This window comes from Melanerpes formicivorus, unplaced genomic scaffold, assembly GCF_026170545.1.
Source record: "Melanerpes formicivorus ecotype bairdi unplaced genomic scaffold, bMelFor1.0.p_v2 SCAF_32, whole genome shotgun sequence".
In the NCBI taxonomy this organism is placed as follows: Eukaryota; Metazoa; Chordata; class Aves; order Piciformes; family Picidae; genus Melanerpes; species Melanerpes formicivorus.
Genome location: NW_027142384.1, coordinates 1,069,396 through 1,086,032, shown reverse-complemented (window position 1 = coordinate 1,086,032; position 16,637 = coordinate 1,069,396). Strand labels below are relative to the sequence as shown.

The window sequence follows — 16,637 nt, the reverse complement described above, 5'->3', positions numbered from 1 at the left end:
TTTCTACCACAGACTTCATGGTGATAGTATGATACACAATGGCCATCCATCCCTATTACTATTTCAGCCTCTGGGGAATGATCTGGATGCTCAAAAGCTATTAAGTGCCTGATTTAGTTTGAAATCATTGGGAACTTGCCATCTAAATCTTTAAATACTCTGCATAAAAGACTGCCCTGCAAAAGCTGACTTGTATGTGCCTTATCTTAGCTATCTTTGCATGTATTTAATGATACCCTGAGAAGAGGGATAGTGGAGGTTGAGGGGTAAGAGGCCTTTCCACAAGCTCCAGAAACACAGAGGTGAGGCTTCAACAGCAATGACAACTGATAGTTGGAAGATACACACCAAAACTCTGTCATTTGGGTATTTCTAATGATAACTGAATTTTTGCTTCTGATTTTCACCTTTATGCCCTGGCCAAAAGTGAGTAACTTTAGATAGGAGAGAAGTTTGGCTAGTGATGTGTAAACAATATTGATTAAACAGAGAGCACAAAATGTCACTGAAAAAAATAGGCTACTTCATGAATGATTTAACCTCTTACCAGTTTTTGTAGACTGTGCCCTTGGTGAGGGAACAAAGCTTGCTTTGGAGCTGGTATGAAATAAAGAAGGACCCCTCAAAGCACTGGGTGAGGCAATAGGCATTACCAAATAAAGATAATTATCCTGTCTCAGGTGGCTTTTATAACACACTGGCAGTAGAAAGAATTCAGACTACTACGATTTAAGTTTACAGCAGCGAGACAGCTCCAACTGGGACCTTGTTTAGGAGCTTAAAAATACAAGCAAATAATTTTAGAGATTTTTTATACTGACCTCAAATGAGCAACTCCACTGAAAAAGATGTGAAGACTTTTCTGTATATAGCAAAAATACTGATAGCAAAAGGAAGGGAAGTGTGAAGCTATAGCTTGTTGGAACAAAGAAACTAAAATAAGCTATGCACTGAGCCTGCACTTCTGTTTCTCTGAAACAATCTTGGCAAAAGACAGTGCTGTTAACAGTTCTGTAGATGTGACATGAATTTTCATTACAAATGGCCTGGTGGCATGGAAAGGTCTGCAAGTGTGGTGTAGGTTGATGGGAATGAGGTTTTGGGGTTTGCAGGGAAGTGCAGATCTCTGAGGAGTGAAATATTTTCTCCAAATGAGGTGCTGGTGGGAAACAATGGCAGAAATGTGAAGTGGCCATCCTTGGCCAAGAAGTCAGGAGCTAATCTGTGTGTGCCAATACATCGTTTACCAGAGACCTGCCAAGAATGTGGCATCAGCTGTGAGGTGCCTATGTCAGTGATTCACAGATGAATAAGGAAACAGATGAGGCAGAAGGAAATCCAGTATAATTGGGCCCTAGGAAGGCTCACTATGTTTATGGCCATGTCCAGAGTGCAAAACAATGACTAGTGAGGTGCTGTAATAGGTTGCTCAGGGAGGTGGGGGAGCCACTGTCCCTGGAGGTGTTCAAGAAATGTGTGGACATGGCACTTCAGGACATGGCACTTTGGGACATGTTTTAATGGCCGTGGTGGTGTTAGGCTGAGGGGTGGACTTAACGATCTTTTTGCAACCAAAACGATTCTATGATTCTATGACAATGATTTTACAACCCATGGAATACTGCCACGGTGTTGGTGACTCTCATCACAACCTCTTGGAAGGAAAATCCTCTTTGAGGGAAGAGAATTTCCAGGGAAAGGGCACTGAGTCAGCTGTATTGCTTAGGAAAGCCTTAAAGAAGACCTTGCTATGCCCAAGGATGATCAAGAGCTTGAGTTAAGAGATCAGTGGCAGATGACAGTGTTACGCCGGTGATCTGAGCGAGATCTGCAGGTCCCTGCACTAGCTGGCCAAACACTGCCCATTTGTAGATTGCAGATACATTATGTTGTTTCAGGCACAGGACTCAGTTGCCCAAGCAGAAGTTAACATTGTGTGATATCTGAGGGTAGGGCCATTGGGACAGTGTAGGAGTTGCAGGAAAACTACAGTGTTGTGCAGCAGGAGCTAGAGGCGTGGTGACACTTCATCATGCCACCACTAGACACTGAGCTATTGGCAGCTGAGTGCTAGAGGACTTTGAGGCCTGATGAAGATGCACGTACTAAAAGTGTGTCTCTGTGTGTAGGTGGTGTCTGGGCTCCTGTTACCTCCCTGGAGATCTAGACAACATGGAAGCTAGGGTCACTCAGCTGGGAGGTCTCTGCTTCCACGACAGGAATCACTCACCTTGGACTCCACTGCCTGGAGCAGGAACTGGGACACCCAGTGTTCCTAGGGACAACTTTACTCATCACAAGATAGATGCCTGTATTGTTGTGGTGTTGACTTCAATTTTTACTACCATTGGATTGGTCAAGGTTAGGGGGAATACAGATGTGTTCCAAGAGGCAAACTTTCAAACTCAGTTGCAAGGAGCAGTTTGAAGCGCTGGTTGTGTTGTGTTCCTGTATAATGGTGAGGGCTGCCCCATGGTCAGACCCCAGAAGCAGAGTATTCTTGGATGGCCTAGCTTGGACCAGCCATAAATCCTGACAATAGAAATGGTCACTAGCCTTCCAGCTGGAGGGGCAACAGGCAAGTGAGTGAGGAGACATGGAGCAGTAACAACAGCTACTGCTTTTCATGCTGCAGGGCTTGCTGTTTTCTTAAGATAATCTTTTGTATTTCCATTGCTTAATTGGTACAATGTCATCTGAAATATTAACCTATGCTGTGGGTATCATCCTTAGCCTCACACAACTTCTAAAAATGACTCCTAAATCATCCTGGTGAATTTGTAGTGGGGTGAATTTCAACCTTGATGCCTGAAATGGATTCTTTTTCTTTCCTTAGAGGCATCAGCTTTTAAGTAGTTGAGTGGATGGACTGATGATTGGAATAAAACCAGCAAGCCCTGATTTTACAACATGCCAAGAAGAAAAAGTCAAGAGTAGCATAGCCTCATAGTCTGGTTCTGCTTTCCATGCTAGCTGTTCTTCAGGGAGAGAGAGCAGAACAGCAGAGTGTGCTGGAAAGCAGGTTCATTTTCACAGCTTTTTTTTGTAAGCTCATCTGCAGTTTAGTGGATTTAGTGATCCAAATGAAGGTGGAATATAACTATAACCTCTCCCCAAGCCCAGACAATGTGGATGAAAGCCTATACAGTCACTTTTTTTTTGCTTTGTTTTGTTTTTGTTTTTGTTTTTGCTTTTGGTTTGTTTGTTTGTGTGTTATAGCTGAAATAGTGAGACTACTGCTTGGGTTTATACTTTCTTTCCTGAGAAGGTTCAGATGTTTTCAGAAACACATGAGTAGTTACTGGAGACAGCTGGGTTAGAATACTTTCTTTCCCACTCCACTGACATCTGAAATCTTTGTAGTGGGTAGCTCTGGAAGCATCTTTCTTACCCTTTACTCTTAAGCACATGCTTGAGGCTCAAAAGCTTTCAGAGAAAACAGAGATTTCCTGCTTTCTAAGTAATCCTAGGGATGTTGCACTGTGATGCCAAACATGAAAATAAAACCACAGTGAAGAGTTTGTCTGTATTAAAACACAAAGAAAACTTTCCTGTTTGGAACAGTAATGAATAGACTCTCTTTTGTCTTGCTACTAACAGCACTGCAAGTTCCATTTTCCAAACAGATCACAATGTTCTTGAGGAACAAATTCCATCACTGTCATTAGGAACCTTAGCCTAAAAAAAAAAAGAGGTCAAAGACAATAGTACTGTACATCCTAACAATATTCCAGAATGATTACACTGGCTTAATGCAATATGTCCTGTTAGATGTGGGTTATATCTGGACACTGCTTGGTGATGGCAAGTTCATAGGGCTTCCTATTGTGTTTGAGAAGGCGATGATTGCATTGGAGCCCTTGGAGCTCTTGTTCATACCCAGGATGTCCACACTGGTTTGCTCTGGCTCAGTTTTCCTGAAGATGTTTTTCATGGTTGACTGAAAGTTATTTGTGACAAAGCAGTAGACAATGGGGTCCATACAGCTGTTGAGGCTACTCAGAGTCACTGTCACATGGTAGACAAGGAGGCTGACATCATGGGACATGTCTGGGTTGACGGAGATTGCTACCTGTCGCACATGAAAAGGAGTGAAGCAGATCATGAAGATGATAAGAACAGTGATAAGGAGCTGTACAGCCCTCATTCTTCTCTCCCGACTCTGGTGCATGAGGCTGGGCTTGGACAAAGCACACATAATCCTGGTTGTGAAGAAGATAATTATGATGAGGGGGAAGAAGTACTCACAGACCATCAGAACCAGAATCTTGGAAAGGCAGCATGCAGCAAACTGTATTGCCATGGTCAGGATGGAAAAAGTCACCACGGTAGCAAAGATCCAAATGAAGATGCAGATCCCCTTGGCACAGGTGGGGTTCCTCCATTTACGTGAGGCCTCCACCTGTACAATTGCCAGGTAGCGGTCAACACAGATACAGGTCAAGAAAAGGATGCTGCAGTACATGTTGACAAAGTAGCCAAAAATATGAACCAAGGAACAATTCAGGCAGTTCCCTGCACTGTAGAACATGATGATCCGGACAGGCAAGGAGAATCCCACCAAGAGATCAGTAACAATCAAGTTGATGGTGTAAATAACAGAGGTGGTTTTTGTCTTGGTACGGAAACAGAAGACATACAGTGCCAAGCTGTTCAACACAACACCCACCAGGAAAATGATGGCATTGACTATCATCAGGGCAATCCACAGGCTGTAAAATTCTGTGTACAGTTCTTTGTCAGAGTGGATGAACTTAGAGAACAAGTAGATGCTGGAGTTGGGTTGCTGGGTAGAGTTGGTGGAGTCAAGGACTGGCAGCTGGGTGGAGGAGGTCGACATGGTCACTGACTTCCCAGCAATCTGGAAGAAACAAATATATTGATGGGCTCTGAACATTGTGACCTAGGAAGATTTTAATCAACATATCTGTATACCCTCAGTAGTTGTTATGTGCTGCTGTGCTCCCTGACAGTCTTGTCTGCCCATATGGGATTACCAACAACCACTAGAAGAATTTATAATTACTGTCTTCCAGTGGTTCCAGGTACATGTTTTGGAGAAGACACACCATCCCCAAGTTTCTCTTCATCTGTCCTGTGCAAAAGTGGTTTTAAGGCCTGAGCAAGAAAAAGATGTGAACTATGCTGAGAGAGCAGAGCAGAAGGGAAAGTTGGGGGACCTAAACATGGTTATTCTTGAGCCCACCACATGGCAAATGGCCCAGAGAAATAGATGAGGTTGCTGAGTCCAAGCAAGATGCATGGATGTTTGTGGAAGGCACACACCATTTTCTACTGTAAGAGGGAAACTCAGGCCAACATGACACTACTACCAAGTCTTGTTTACTACACATGACACAATTTTTGAGTCCTTCCTCAACTGGAGCATCTTCTTCCTGACTGTAAGCTCTCCCTCCCCTTGGGAGCAGGATAGTACTGGCAGCCAGAAGACATTTTCCCAATCTATTGGCATGACCATAGCCTCAGACTCCTAAGATATGATATTCCTTCCCTTGGCCAGGTGATCCCCTTAGAAAGCTACACTTAGCAGCATTTTCAGAAACTAAGATTTTTTGTGCAATTAAAAGGTGGCTGAGTTTTCCAGCCAAGTACAAGAAGGTTGTGTGGCATCTTCTAGAGATCTGTACTTGCAGCAACAGCAGCCGGGAGATTTCAAACCAAGGGTGTCAGCCACTACTCCTGCCAGGGTTTGACAGTTTAATTTGCAAATCATTCCTGACTTATACACTATTTTAAACTGATTTGTGTATTAAAGAGATAAAAAAAAGCCCAATATATACAGAGACTTGGCTGGCTTCAATAAAAATAAATGGTTGAAAAATGTCTGGAATATCTCAAAGTAGCTAAGCGGGGCTTTGAGGATAAAAAAATCAGCTTGAATCAGCAGAGAATGATGTTGAAAGGTTTGAATTATGAGGGTTTGAAATCCCTGCTAGCAAAGAGCCAAGTGCAGAAGGGCTAGGACACAAGGAGCTGGAAACACATCTTCCAGCATTCACAAGAACCACAGTGTGTCTAGGCTGAGTGTCTCAATGAGAGAGCTTGAACTGCTAAAACAGTCTGGATATCCAGCTGCCCCAAGCATGCCCCACCCCCTATCAGCTGGCTTTTTGCCTGCACTAATCCTTTATGCTGCTTATAGAGATCAGAAAGAGGGACTGAAGGTGTCACAGTGCCTATGAGATGCTTCAAGACGTGGGTGGGCATGTACAAAGTAAAGGAGGAAGCTACTTAGGTCAGAAGTGTTCCAGTGGATCCTAAGAATTCCTCTTGGTCAAAACCAGGGAGAGTCTTAACTGGGTCCATAGATCATCACAGCAGCTCTGAGCCTGCGTGACAAGTGCCAAAACTTTTTCCTGCCACCAAAAGCTTGCTTGTTGGGCTACTGAACTACAAATCCCTGCTGACTGTAACTGAACATTCAAAATTAAGGGTCCTCATGAGATACTACAGCCTAGTCGTGGTTATTCTGTATGGTGAGTATGAAGCAGAACATCTGTTGAGCAAAAGCACAGATTAGGACTGAGAATTTAGAAGACCAGGTGTGGTGTTCCCTCTGGAAAATATTAGAGAAGTGACATCTGCCATCATGACAAATATTAGGTCTGTTTGCCTGGAGTCTAGTGATTGCTGTAGTTTTTTCTTGTCTCTTATCTAGTCTGTGGACCTGGTGTGAAACCAAAAGCTGAGTTTTAATATTGTTGAACTTTGAAGGATATCTATAATCAAATGACAATTCATTCTGTTAAGGTAGCTACTCAAGCCCAGGTAGTTGAATTGTCCATTGGAATGGCTGGTGCTCAAACATAAAGACCTCCTGAGGTCAAACCCAGTGCCAGGCTATGCTGCAAGACTGAAATACTGAAGCCTGGGGTCAAAGTAGCTGTCATGCTTCAAAGAGCTGCTGGGCAAAGAGGAGCAATCCTAACTTCTGTCCACATTTACAGTTATGCCTTCTCCATCAGCAACTGGGAGTTGGAATGTCTTGTGTTTCAGGAATGACCATATTACCTCATCCTTCATTGGATTCTGGTGACAGCCAAAGTAGAACACATGTTCATGTTACTTTGTCTGGCTCTGACTGAGCCTCACAACTCCTGGGGGAGCATCTTATCTCTTTACATTTTGTGTCAAGCATGCTGTCAGCAAATAACAGCAAAAACTGGACCCAAGACTGGCTGAAGGTGGTGGAGCTGCAAAGTGGCACATGGGAAGGATGCATGGGTAGGATGCATAATGCTGTCCCATTTTCTAATGATTTTGTAACATTCTCACCATCTGATCTTCTGTTTGTTTTACGCTTTAATTACAAAAGCAAACTGAAATGAACAGATGCCTGGATCTGCTCCCAGATTTCTCTTTGCAGGTGCTGTCAAGAGAAGCGCTGCAAAATCCACTGCACCAATGCAAACCGAGGATTAAAGACTTTGTTGCCCCTTGAGTGCAGTGTAAGCTTGTATATCTGCATGCATACAGAGAGTTGAGCAACAGCAGAAGACAAAACCATCATTCTATCCCTTAGCATGTCCTACAGTGTATTAAGTGGTGCATGCATTTTCCTTCTTATCGTAATTCTGAGATGTTGGCCATTTGCTCTGATTTTACATCTTGTTAGTAGGTTGTCTCCACTGAGAGATTTTTCTTCAGGCTCAGATCATATGTCATGAACAGCTGATATTCATCTTAATGTTTTTCCTTCCTGTCTCAATGAAATTGGTAACTCAAAACCCATTCAGTCGTTCCTCATCCTCACAATCCTATTGAGCTATGTAGGGTACTTTGCAGACCAATAGAAAAATACCCTGCTTGAGTACTGTCCATACACTGAAATTAAAATCATCAGCATGTGTGGTGTGATGGCTTCACATAGTCAACTCTTCAGTGAGCCCCATGTGGAGTGAAATGAACTCCAGATAAACAGCTAAAACCTAGGTAGCATCTTCTTTGTGAAATTGACTATACAAGGAAGTAGCTGAATTAGCGTTTGGGTCTTGTCCCAGTTGATTGGTGCTGTCTCTGAACTCAAAATCCAAGCAACTACATGAAATTCCCAACAAATTTAATTAATTCTGAAGGTTTTCTCACTGATAAACTGTGGAAAAGCTGCCTCTTGGGCTGCAGTGGGAAAAGTCTTCCTCTAATCAAATTATTATTGATAGATGTTTGGGTGAATGGCCTTTTCCTTTCTTCATGGGACTGCCCTCATCTCATGGCTCCCAAACAGAAGAGGGTTGGACTGGCAAAGCAGCAGCATTCCTCTGAGTGCTTTTAATGAGAGGGAGCTGGACCAAACCCCTGGTTAGCAGCTACTAAGTGTTTTTCCATTATGGGTCTCCAAGCACTTGACAAAGGTACTTTGCCCCTTTTTGCAGGAGACTGAACAAGGCACAGAATGGCAGCATGACCTTGTATCTAAGGAAAAGCAAACATTTCAAGAGATTTCCAATTCTACCCCTGCCCCATCAAAAGATTACACCGCCCAGGTCTCTTTTCTCTGCCATCAGAAATACTCACACAGGTGTCATAGTGAGTCAGCTCTACTACCCATCACCATGGAGCGGTGGCATATAGCATCCAGTAGAGTCATGGCTAAATACAGGAGAAGCTTTGCAGCCTCTGTAAACCTTTATTTTGCTATTTTTTCGTGCTACTTATTGCTTGCAGCTCTGGCATGAGCTCATAGGGAGCTACAATGACCACAATCACCTTTGCTTGCCGAGTAAACAGCCCTTGTGCTAACTCCCTTTCTAAAATCTTCAGGGAATTTGGAACTCAACCTTTTTCATGCCTATTTTGGCTCTCAGCCCCTGAGATTACCATGCAATCCCTGTTTTTTGGAGCTGCCAGTCTGCAAAGCCCAAGATGGGTAAACATGCATCCTTCCAAGGACTGTCTGAACACACCAGTTTGGCCCACACCATTATATTATACCTCTCAGGCTGGATTTCGTCTGTCTGTGAGTCTGTGGGTAACATTTCCTTAAAAGTGCAGCAGACATCTGGGTAGAAATGGGATAAGTGAAGGGATGAGCCTGAGGAAGCTGACCTGGCTTCCCTTGTTCTGATAACGGTCCCTGCTCAGCACTGGGAGAAGAGGACTATCTCTGAAATACTTTCTCACTGTGGAGTGACACAATCACTTCCATAGTTTTGAGGCCAAATAGGAAACAGATGGTCACTGTGCTGAAACCAGGTCCTGCAGCCTCTTCCCTCACTCGCTTGCTGCTTGGCATCACACTTGTTCATTTAGCACAGGCAGCTCAGAGCTACTTCTGTTCCAGGATGATATCCTTGACCATCCTGTATGTCACTCCACACAGCTTTCTGCTTGGTGTCACCCTTAAGCCTTACCCTGTAACTTAATGAATTTACCAGGATTCACTGCCTTGGCCCAGGTGACTTTTCTATCTGGCTCACAAATTCAAGCAATGGAATACAAAAGAAAAGGCAGGTCAGGCATCTGAGCTTTGTCCCAACTGTTCTCCAAAAGAGTTATTTATTGGTGCATGTACATGGAATCTCTGCTTGAAGACACAGAGTCAGAGAACAAGAAAGCCATGCAGTGGGATTGGAAAGCTGGAAAGGACATTAACAAGCGTGAGCAAATGTTATTTAGTATAAACAATTTCAGCTTTTCTCATCTCCCTGTCTTGAATCAGAACATCTGATACAGCAACCTGGCTCCTCTTTCATCCCTTCTGTCCTCTTCACCCTGTCCTGCCTGCTAGTATTACTCTGCTGCTTGGGATGGCAGCAGCATGTGTTTAGTTTTGCAGCCTTTCCGTGTTTAAAGTTCTCTGGGTGCTTTATCATCATATTTATAAATGAAGGGTTAAACTCACTCTCAGTTTAAATTGTATGATTCTCTTTCTGGCAAGCTCTCACTCAACTCTGGCTCAAACTGGCCAAATATGGTGTTTTTGTGCATGTTGAGGACCTTGCCCTATACGTGGTAGATCTTGTTCTGTGCGCCTCATGCTCAGCCTGGGGAGGGGGAGTTTGCTGACAGTGGGAACTGAAGGAGAAAGAGAGAGAAAGTGAACAAATCTAGCTACTGAAAGGGAAAAGCTGGTGCCTGTTTAGCCCTTCAGGCTATGAGAAGGAAGCTAGTGTTTGGGAGAGAAAGATCCCACCCTGAATCAGAAATAGGTCTGTTCCCAGGGTGAGTGTCAGATCTCTGTCAGACATGTCAGATTTCCATGTTTGCAGGTGTCAGATCTCTGCTGTCACTTGGTTCCTGGGATTCCTAGAAGCCTCTGGGCATAAGGATGACTGGGTAGAGTACGTGAAACACCTTATTGCTAAGGAATTGCAGTTGGAGATGGTAAAACTCGGTCCGGTTGGATTATTTCTTCCCCTCCAGTGCTGTGGCAATAAAACATGCTTAGGAGACACAAACCACACAGTTTTATGTGAGTGTCAGACTAAGTGTCACCTGCTTTCTTATGGTTTCTTGCTTTGCAGTGGCTCACAGGGCTGGATGAATGCTTTGCTCTGGTCGAGATGTTTATTGTAACTTTTTCCCATGTGGTCACTTGGCTGCTTTAATGAGCACTCACGTTCTTGGCTCTGACATTTGTTTGACTTTCTCCTCTCTTTGCTGCCTAATTTCCTGAAAATTGAGGTGATCTCTCTCTTCCTCTGAGAGTGAGTGACCCAACTGCCTGACTCAGTTTGGGACAAGCAGTAGCCCGTGGGTGACCAAGCAATGAATTAGTCCAACAGGTCATCGTAGGCTGTGAGGAACCAGGGCCAGTTAGAAGAGGGAGAGCACAACTCTCCAAACTACATTCCTGTTCTTCATGGAGCAAAGTGACCCAGATGGGAGGGAGGCCCAGATTTCCACTCTCTGTATGTAGGCTTGAACCTGCTGCTCAAAACCAGGTGACGGATCACCAGACCCGGACAGCCCCCAGGCAATTTATTTAAAACTTGGACAGATATGCACGATTCTCCCCCAACCCTGTCCTGAGCATGCATGAAAAATAGGGAATGAAGCTCCCAAAGATACTCAGAGCAAGAAATATGCTAGCAGATTTCTTTTGAGCTTATAGCTCCTGTGTGCCCATTTGCAGCAGTAATGCCTCAGCTTTTGAAAGAAGGAGCCCAGACGTACATGTACAAATGAATACAGAAGTGGGATTGCAGATATATTGTCTCTCCAGACCTGCAAATGTGCACCCAGGAGTGGTGCACTCTCAGAGGTCCTTCAGCCTGTCTCTGATGAGGTTTGCTAGTACCGGCACCTGGAAGTGTTAATAAAGGGCTTACCCCTCCACTTGCCTGTTTGTACCACACTGCACAGAAAAATCTACATATCTACAACGGCTTATTGACACCACTGCATTTTGCATGTTTCTCTTTCCTACACTATCAGATCTTGGCCTTGGAATGACAGAAATATTGAGCATCCTGGTGAATGCTCTGTAAATTGTGCTGTTAGCATTTAAAAGTCCAACACCTCATAGCCTGTCAGGGAAAGTACCGAGTGCCATCTGTCGTGCGGGAGCATGGAGTGACATCTCTGTGGTAGATGCTGTGTCTTGCCAGCTCTGATGTTTCAAGTGAAATCGAAGCATGACTTCCTGAGTATTTCCCTCCCTTTGTGAACCAGTATAATGTGAGGGGAAAGCACATATTTTGGGTAAAATTCTTTTACAAGACAGTTTAACATTATTTAAAAACCCTAAATCTGGAAAGAAATGTGGATTTGGAGTTTTATAGGTCTAGCCAGGAGAGATGAATTTCTGCCTGTCTTCTTGGGAGGTGGTAACAGTACGAGAGAACTGTGTGTGACGATACTGGGATTACAGTAATCAGTCTAGCATTTCCAGGGTGCCTCAGACAAAGCGCTACAGCTGTCGGTTTGGAATAACAGCTACAGTGGCTGTGTATGAGGACAGCCCTGCAGTGAAAATTGCCCTAGAGACTCATACAGAAACTTCACAGGTAAGTGCAAAAACATCGTGGGAACTTAAATGGAGCATCATCTGGCCAGTGCATGGCTGCTTGCTTTTGAAAAGGAAATGTTTAATGACAAATTTAGCAAGCTTTGAGCACTTTTCTCTCTTTCTGGCTTCAGATACCTACTCTTTCTCTACCTTTGTAAAAAGCTTGAGAAGGACAGAAGGGGAAAAGATGCAAAAGAATCTTCCAGTTGAGGAATACCTGGGGTCCTGCATGACCCAGGGATGCAGGACAGAAGAGGCAATGCTCACACCCCAGGGAGCCCAGGGAACAGAGGTGACAAAAATGAAGAGAGGGATGAAAGGCTGATGCAGTGAGAAGTGGGGTCAGGTGCACCACGAGCAGCAGGTGAGCCCACCATGGATGCAACTCTACAGCCCAGCACTCACCTCAAGTTGTGCTGCTCTCTTGGCTGCAGGGAGAAGCTGAGGCAGTGTCTGGCACAGATTCCACGGGCTTGGCCCAGGGAATGCAGTGAGACAGGAGACCTGGCCAGGGAGCAGACATTTTTTTGAGGCGTCCTAGGATGTATAACCTGATCTTAACCCTTTGGGAAACTGTTTTATATGGTTTCCTTTGCTAGGCACATATGACACTGTGCTATGCAGTGAGATCCCACAGTGTCTTTAGGGTTTTGTAAATTTTAGAATAACCAGATTAATTTGGAAAAACTTTGAGCTGTTGGTTAGTGAGTTGCTATGAAAGCAGGAAACATTTCTGAAGGGGTTTAGTGAAGGACCTTGGAAAGGATTTGCTTGTTTTTAGTGAAGCAAGTAGGTTCTCTCAGGAAGGGGATTCAGAGAAAGAAAAAAGCATCTTTCCTGGAGCTGAACTCCTACCTGCTGCAAGGCCAAACATCCTTAGTTGCAGCTGACTCTCACACCAGGCAGTGCACTGACTCCTCTTCCAAAACCTCCCTGAGTGCATTTCCTCAAAATTTCATTGTACTTTAAAATAGAGGGATACAAACATAATACTCCCCCACTCCTCACAGGAGCTGGCACAGCACTTTTTAATGAGAGAAATCCAGTAGCTTTGCACACTTTTCATCACCCCCCTCACCTCCTTGAGAGACAACTAACGATCGCACTGCTGTACAGAAACCCAAAAGCAGAGCTCTCAGTGGAAGAAGCCCTTCACGGACCTTCAGAACTGCTGACACAGCCTGGCTTTCCAGGTTGGGCACTGCCTAATGAACTTCCATACCCGCCACACAAGCAGTGCCAAGGTCTTCCTGAGCTGCTCATCCATGTGGTCAGTGCAGGTTCCTCTCCACTACCATCCCTGTCAGGACTCCCTGATGCAATAGCCACACTCACCACTCCAGACTTGGGGTCCAATCTCCAGCAATTCCCTCATAGCCCCCATCTTTCACCTGCCCAGTCCCGTGCGCCCCTTTCCCTCTGACCAGTATTCCAAAGTATTCACCGCGGTGGTCACTGCAGTGTATTCCTCCCCAGTGGTCTGACTTACCTCTGGCCTGATCTCCCTTCTATGTTAGAGGAGCTGCTGGTGAAATAATTTCCTTGTGGACCTGGATGTTATCACCCCAGGAAAGAGACATCTGTTCCTACAAGCAGAACAACTGGAGTGACTACGGAATACGAAAAAATGCCTAATCCCTCTCGTGCGCTCTCTCCCCCCGCCCCTCTCTTCTAAATATAGCCTTGCAACTAATGGGAAAAAATACACACCACCAGAAAAAAAAAATTCCACTTGTCTTTAGTGTTCAGAATTTCTCCCCAAACATCTGGCTCCTAGCCATAAATCTCTCTGAAATTTATGAAGTGCTGGAAACGCTAAAGAGAGCTCCAGCCTTCCTCGTGGTGCTAATGCCTGAACATCCCTAGTAAACAGAAAATGATGTTACTGACCCCACTCTTGTCCCCTCCTTGGATCAATTTTCCTGTATCTCTGTGGGAACAAAAGCTCCTTGCTGAGAACTCTCCAGCTCAAGGCTACCACAGTGCTATTGAATCACCACTGTGTGACCTGAGGAAAATACCTCTCTTGTAATCTTCCTGGTATGGACTAGGATAAGTCAGAAGCATCCCTGTCAGTCACAGGACCAAATGACAAAGCCCGTGACATGCTTTGAAGCAACCCAAATGTCCAGGCCTTGGCACAGGGAGACAAAAGATGACCCTGCACACTTTGGTGATGCTTTGGCTGCAGTCACTTGGGAAAGGAGCTAATAATGTCTATGCAAGGACTGGGATGAATTGGCTGAGCATTGATAAATTGAAGGTGGAAATAGAGAGTCTGAGGTTCCACTGAGAAGCCCCCCAACATATTCCTCCATCCTCACACAGTCCTTCCCTGCTGGTCACTGTAGTTATTAGGTCTTTCTCAGCATTGGGATCGTGGAATCATAGAATGCTTTGACTTGGAGTTCATAGAATCATGAGTTGGAAAGGACCTTAAAAGGTCAGTTCCAAAGTGCCTGCAATGGGCAGGGTCAGCTCCCACTAGACCAAAGCCTCATCCATCCTGGTCTTAAACACTTTCAGGAATGAGGTGTCCACAACTTCACTGGGCTGCTCATTCCAGTGTCTCACTGTAAATAATTCTTCCTAATGTGGTTTAAAACTACTGTCCCTTGTCCTATCACCACAGGTCCTTACAAATAGTCCCTCTCCAGGTTTTCTTTCACAAGATCAGAGTAGAGGGGCAGAATCACCTCTGTTGGCCTGCTCCCATGCCTATTTTGATGCAGCCCAGGATATGTTTAAGTATGTCTTCACCCTTAGCTACATGAGAAGAAGTTGAGATTGGGCAAAGCATAACTAGGGTAGTAGAACACTGGAGCAGATTGTCTGGGGAGTTGGTTGGGGGCCTATCCCTGGAGATATTCAAAGTGATGCTTGACAGGGCTCTTGGCAACCTGATCCGGTTGAGAATGCCCCTACTTACTGCAGGGGAAGTTGGACTAGATGACCTTTGAAGGTCCCTTCCAATACAGACCGTTCTATGATTCTATGATCCAGTTGCTGAAATGGATGCTAAACACATGGCCAGATCAGCTTTCAAGATGTCTGTGCTGACCAATAATGTAAGCACCCAAATCTCCCAAATTCTCCAAAGTCCCACCTCATGATGGGATACTTCTTGCTCTAAACTGAGTACCAAAATCTCCATCTTTTGAAGGGCTTGCAGGCAGATTTAAGATAGCCTTGGATGTCTCTTGTGGGGGGAAGGGGGGGAAAGAGGCAAACAAAACACCACAGTTAAAGTGAGGAGCTGATCAATTTTTGTCATTTAGAAGGACAGGAAGGATGGATGCTGGATTTCAGTATCAGCCCTGGACTGTTTTTTTCTCTCACCTTTTAGATAGAGACAAAACTGGTGGAAATGCAATAAACATGCAGAAGAGGGCCCATCACAACATGACAGGATCAACTGAGGGGCATTGAATTCTAGGTCAAGAGGCCAAGTCCATAAATAGAGGAGAGGTACACTCGACACATGCATGTCTCACTGGAGCAAAAACAGTAGCTATGGTTATTAGAGAAGGTTGACCTCATTTTCTGGAATTAGTTTTTCACCCTTGGATCATTCCCAGGAAGACTGAGCTGATCTTTTTTTTTTTTTTTTTTTCTGGTTATTTTCTTGATTTTCTATTTTGGGTTTCCTCACATTGAGGGGCAGATTCTTCCCCCATTTTCAGGAACATTCTCATTGACTTTTATGTGCCTCCTGGTCCAGACATCCAGCCATTCACAGCTGAACTCCATCTCAGGCACGTGTCTGAGCTTTCATCTGCTTTTCACTTCCTTATGTCTTGGAAAGCAAATGTGATAGGAAGGCCTCCATAAGTCATGTCTGGGTAGTGACCTTGCCTTCACTTCCTTCCATCTTGAAAACTGAACAAAGGGAAGAACAAAAGATAAGAAACCAACCTACAGTTTGGCATGGGACAGGTTGGATGAACTTGGACCCTAGCATTCTTATTGTCTGTGGTGGCAAATGCTTACGTTCCTCTCAGCCTGTCAAGAAAACTTTTGTTCTCAGAGAGCGGCCCCTGGAGTTACAAAGACAAGACTGAAAGAAAGAGGAGACTTTTCTGCAGGATGAGATATTGATAACTACACTCTGTTCACATGCCGAGGGACTGCCTGACTCTCCTATGTAAGGACTGGCTTGGTTTTGTGCTACTGGGTGATACATGAGAGCTTTGTTCCCATCCCTGTGCAGAAGATAACGAATGTCCTGCACTCCCCCACTGTCTTGGCCTCTCCCTCCTTGCTGGATTTAGAGCTAGACTTGGAGTGGCAACAGCTGCAAAGTTTCAAGTTGTTCCTGAGACAGTGCAGAGCATGCCATATTGGGAAGCAGATGCTGCTATTAAGGTGGAGAAGGCACATCCGGGCTCAGGGCCATGCTTTGTCCCTGATGTAGTTCCCACACTTAACTTCAGGAGAAGTTTCAACCATAGCTGATGAATGAAGAGCTTCTATCATCTCCTGATTTGCAGTCATTTATCACCCTCCCAGAGGGAGGGGGAAAGGAAGAACAAAAAGTTAAGCTTCAGTAAGTGGAAAATTTTCAAGCTTGTTTACTGAATACACAACAGTATTAAACACTGCAGTGCATGTCTTGAGATTGTAGGTGGAAGAAGGTATTGATTTAGGTGTAATCAGCATGTAGGAG

At 44.6% G+C, this 16,637-nt stretch overlaps 1 protein-coding gene across 1 annotated transcript; it reads right to left on the bottom strand.

Annotated features, from left to right (window-relative positions):
• Nucleotides 1–3,512: 3,512 nt before the first annotated feature.
• GPR20 (G protein-coupled receptor 20) lies at nucleotides 3,513–13,555 on the bottom strand. Its single transcript, XM_068155433.1, has 2 exons — nucleotides 13,461–13,555; nucleotides 3,513–4,861 (listed from the first exon to the last, which is right to left on the bottom strand). Exon 2 carries the CDS (start codon nucleotides 4,838–4,840, stop codon nucleotides 3,779–3,781), a length of 1,062 nt encoding a protein of 353 aa, XP_068011534.1. The 5' UTR covers nucleotides 4,841–4,861; nucleotides 13,461–13,555; the 3' UTR covers nucleotides 3,513–3,778.
• Between the last annotated feature and the right edge of the window lie 3,082 nt (nucleotides 13,556–16,637).

Coding starts and splice junctions, on each gene's coding strand:
- GPR20 (XM_068155433.1), bottom strand. CDS start 4,840: ATGTCGACCTCCTCCACCCAGCTGCCAGTCCTTGACTCCACCAACTCT.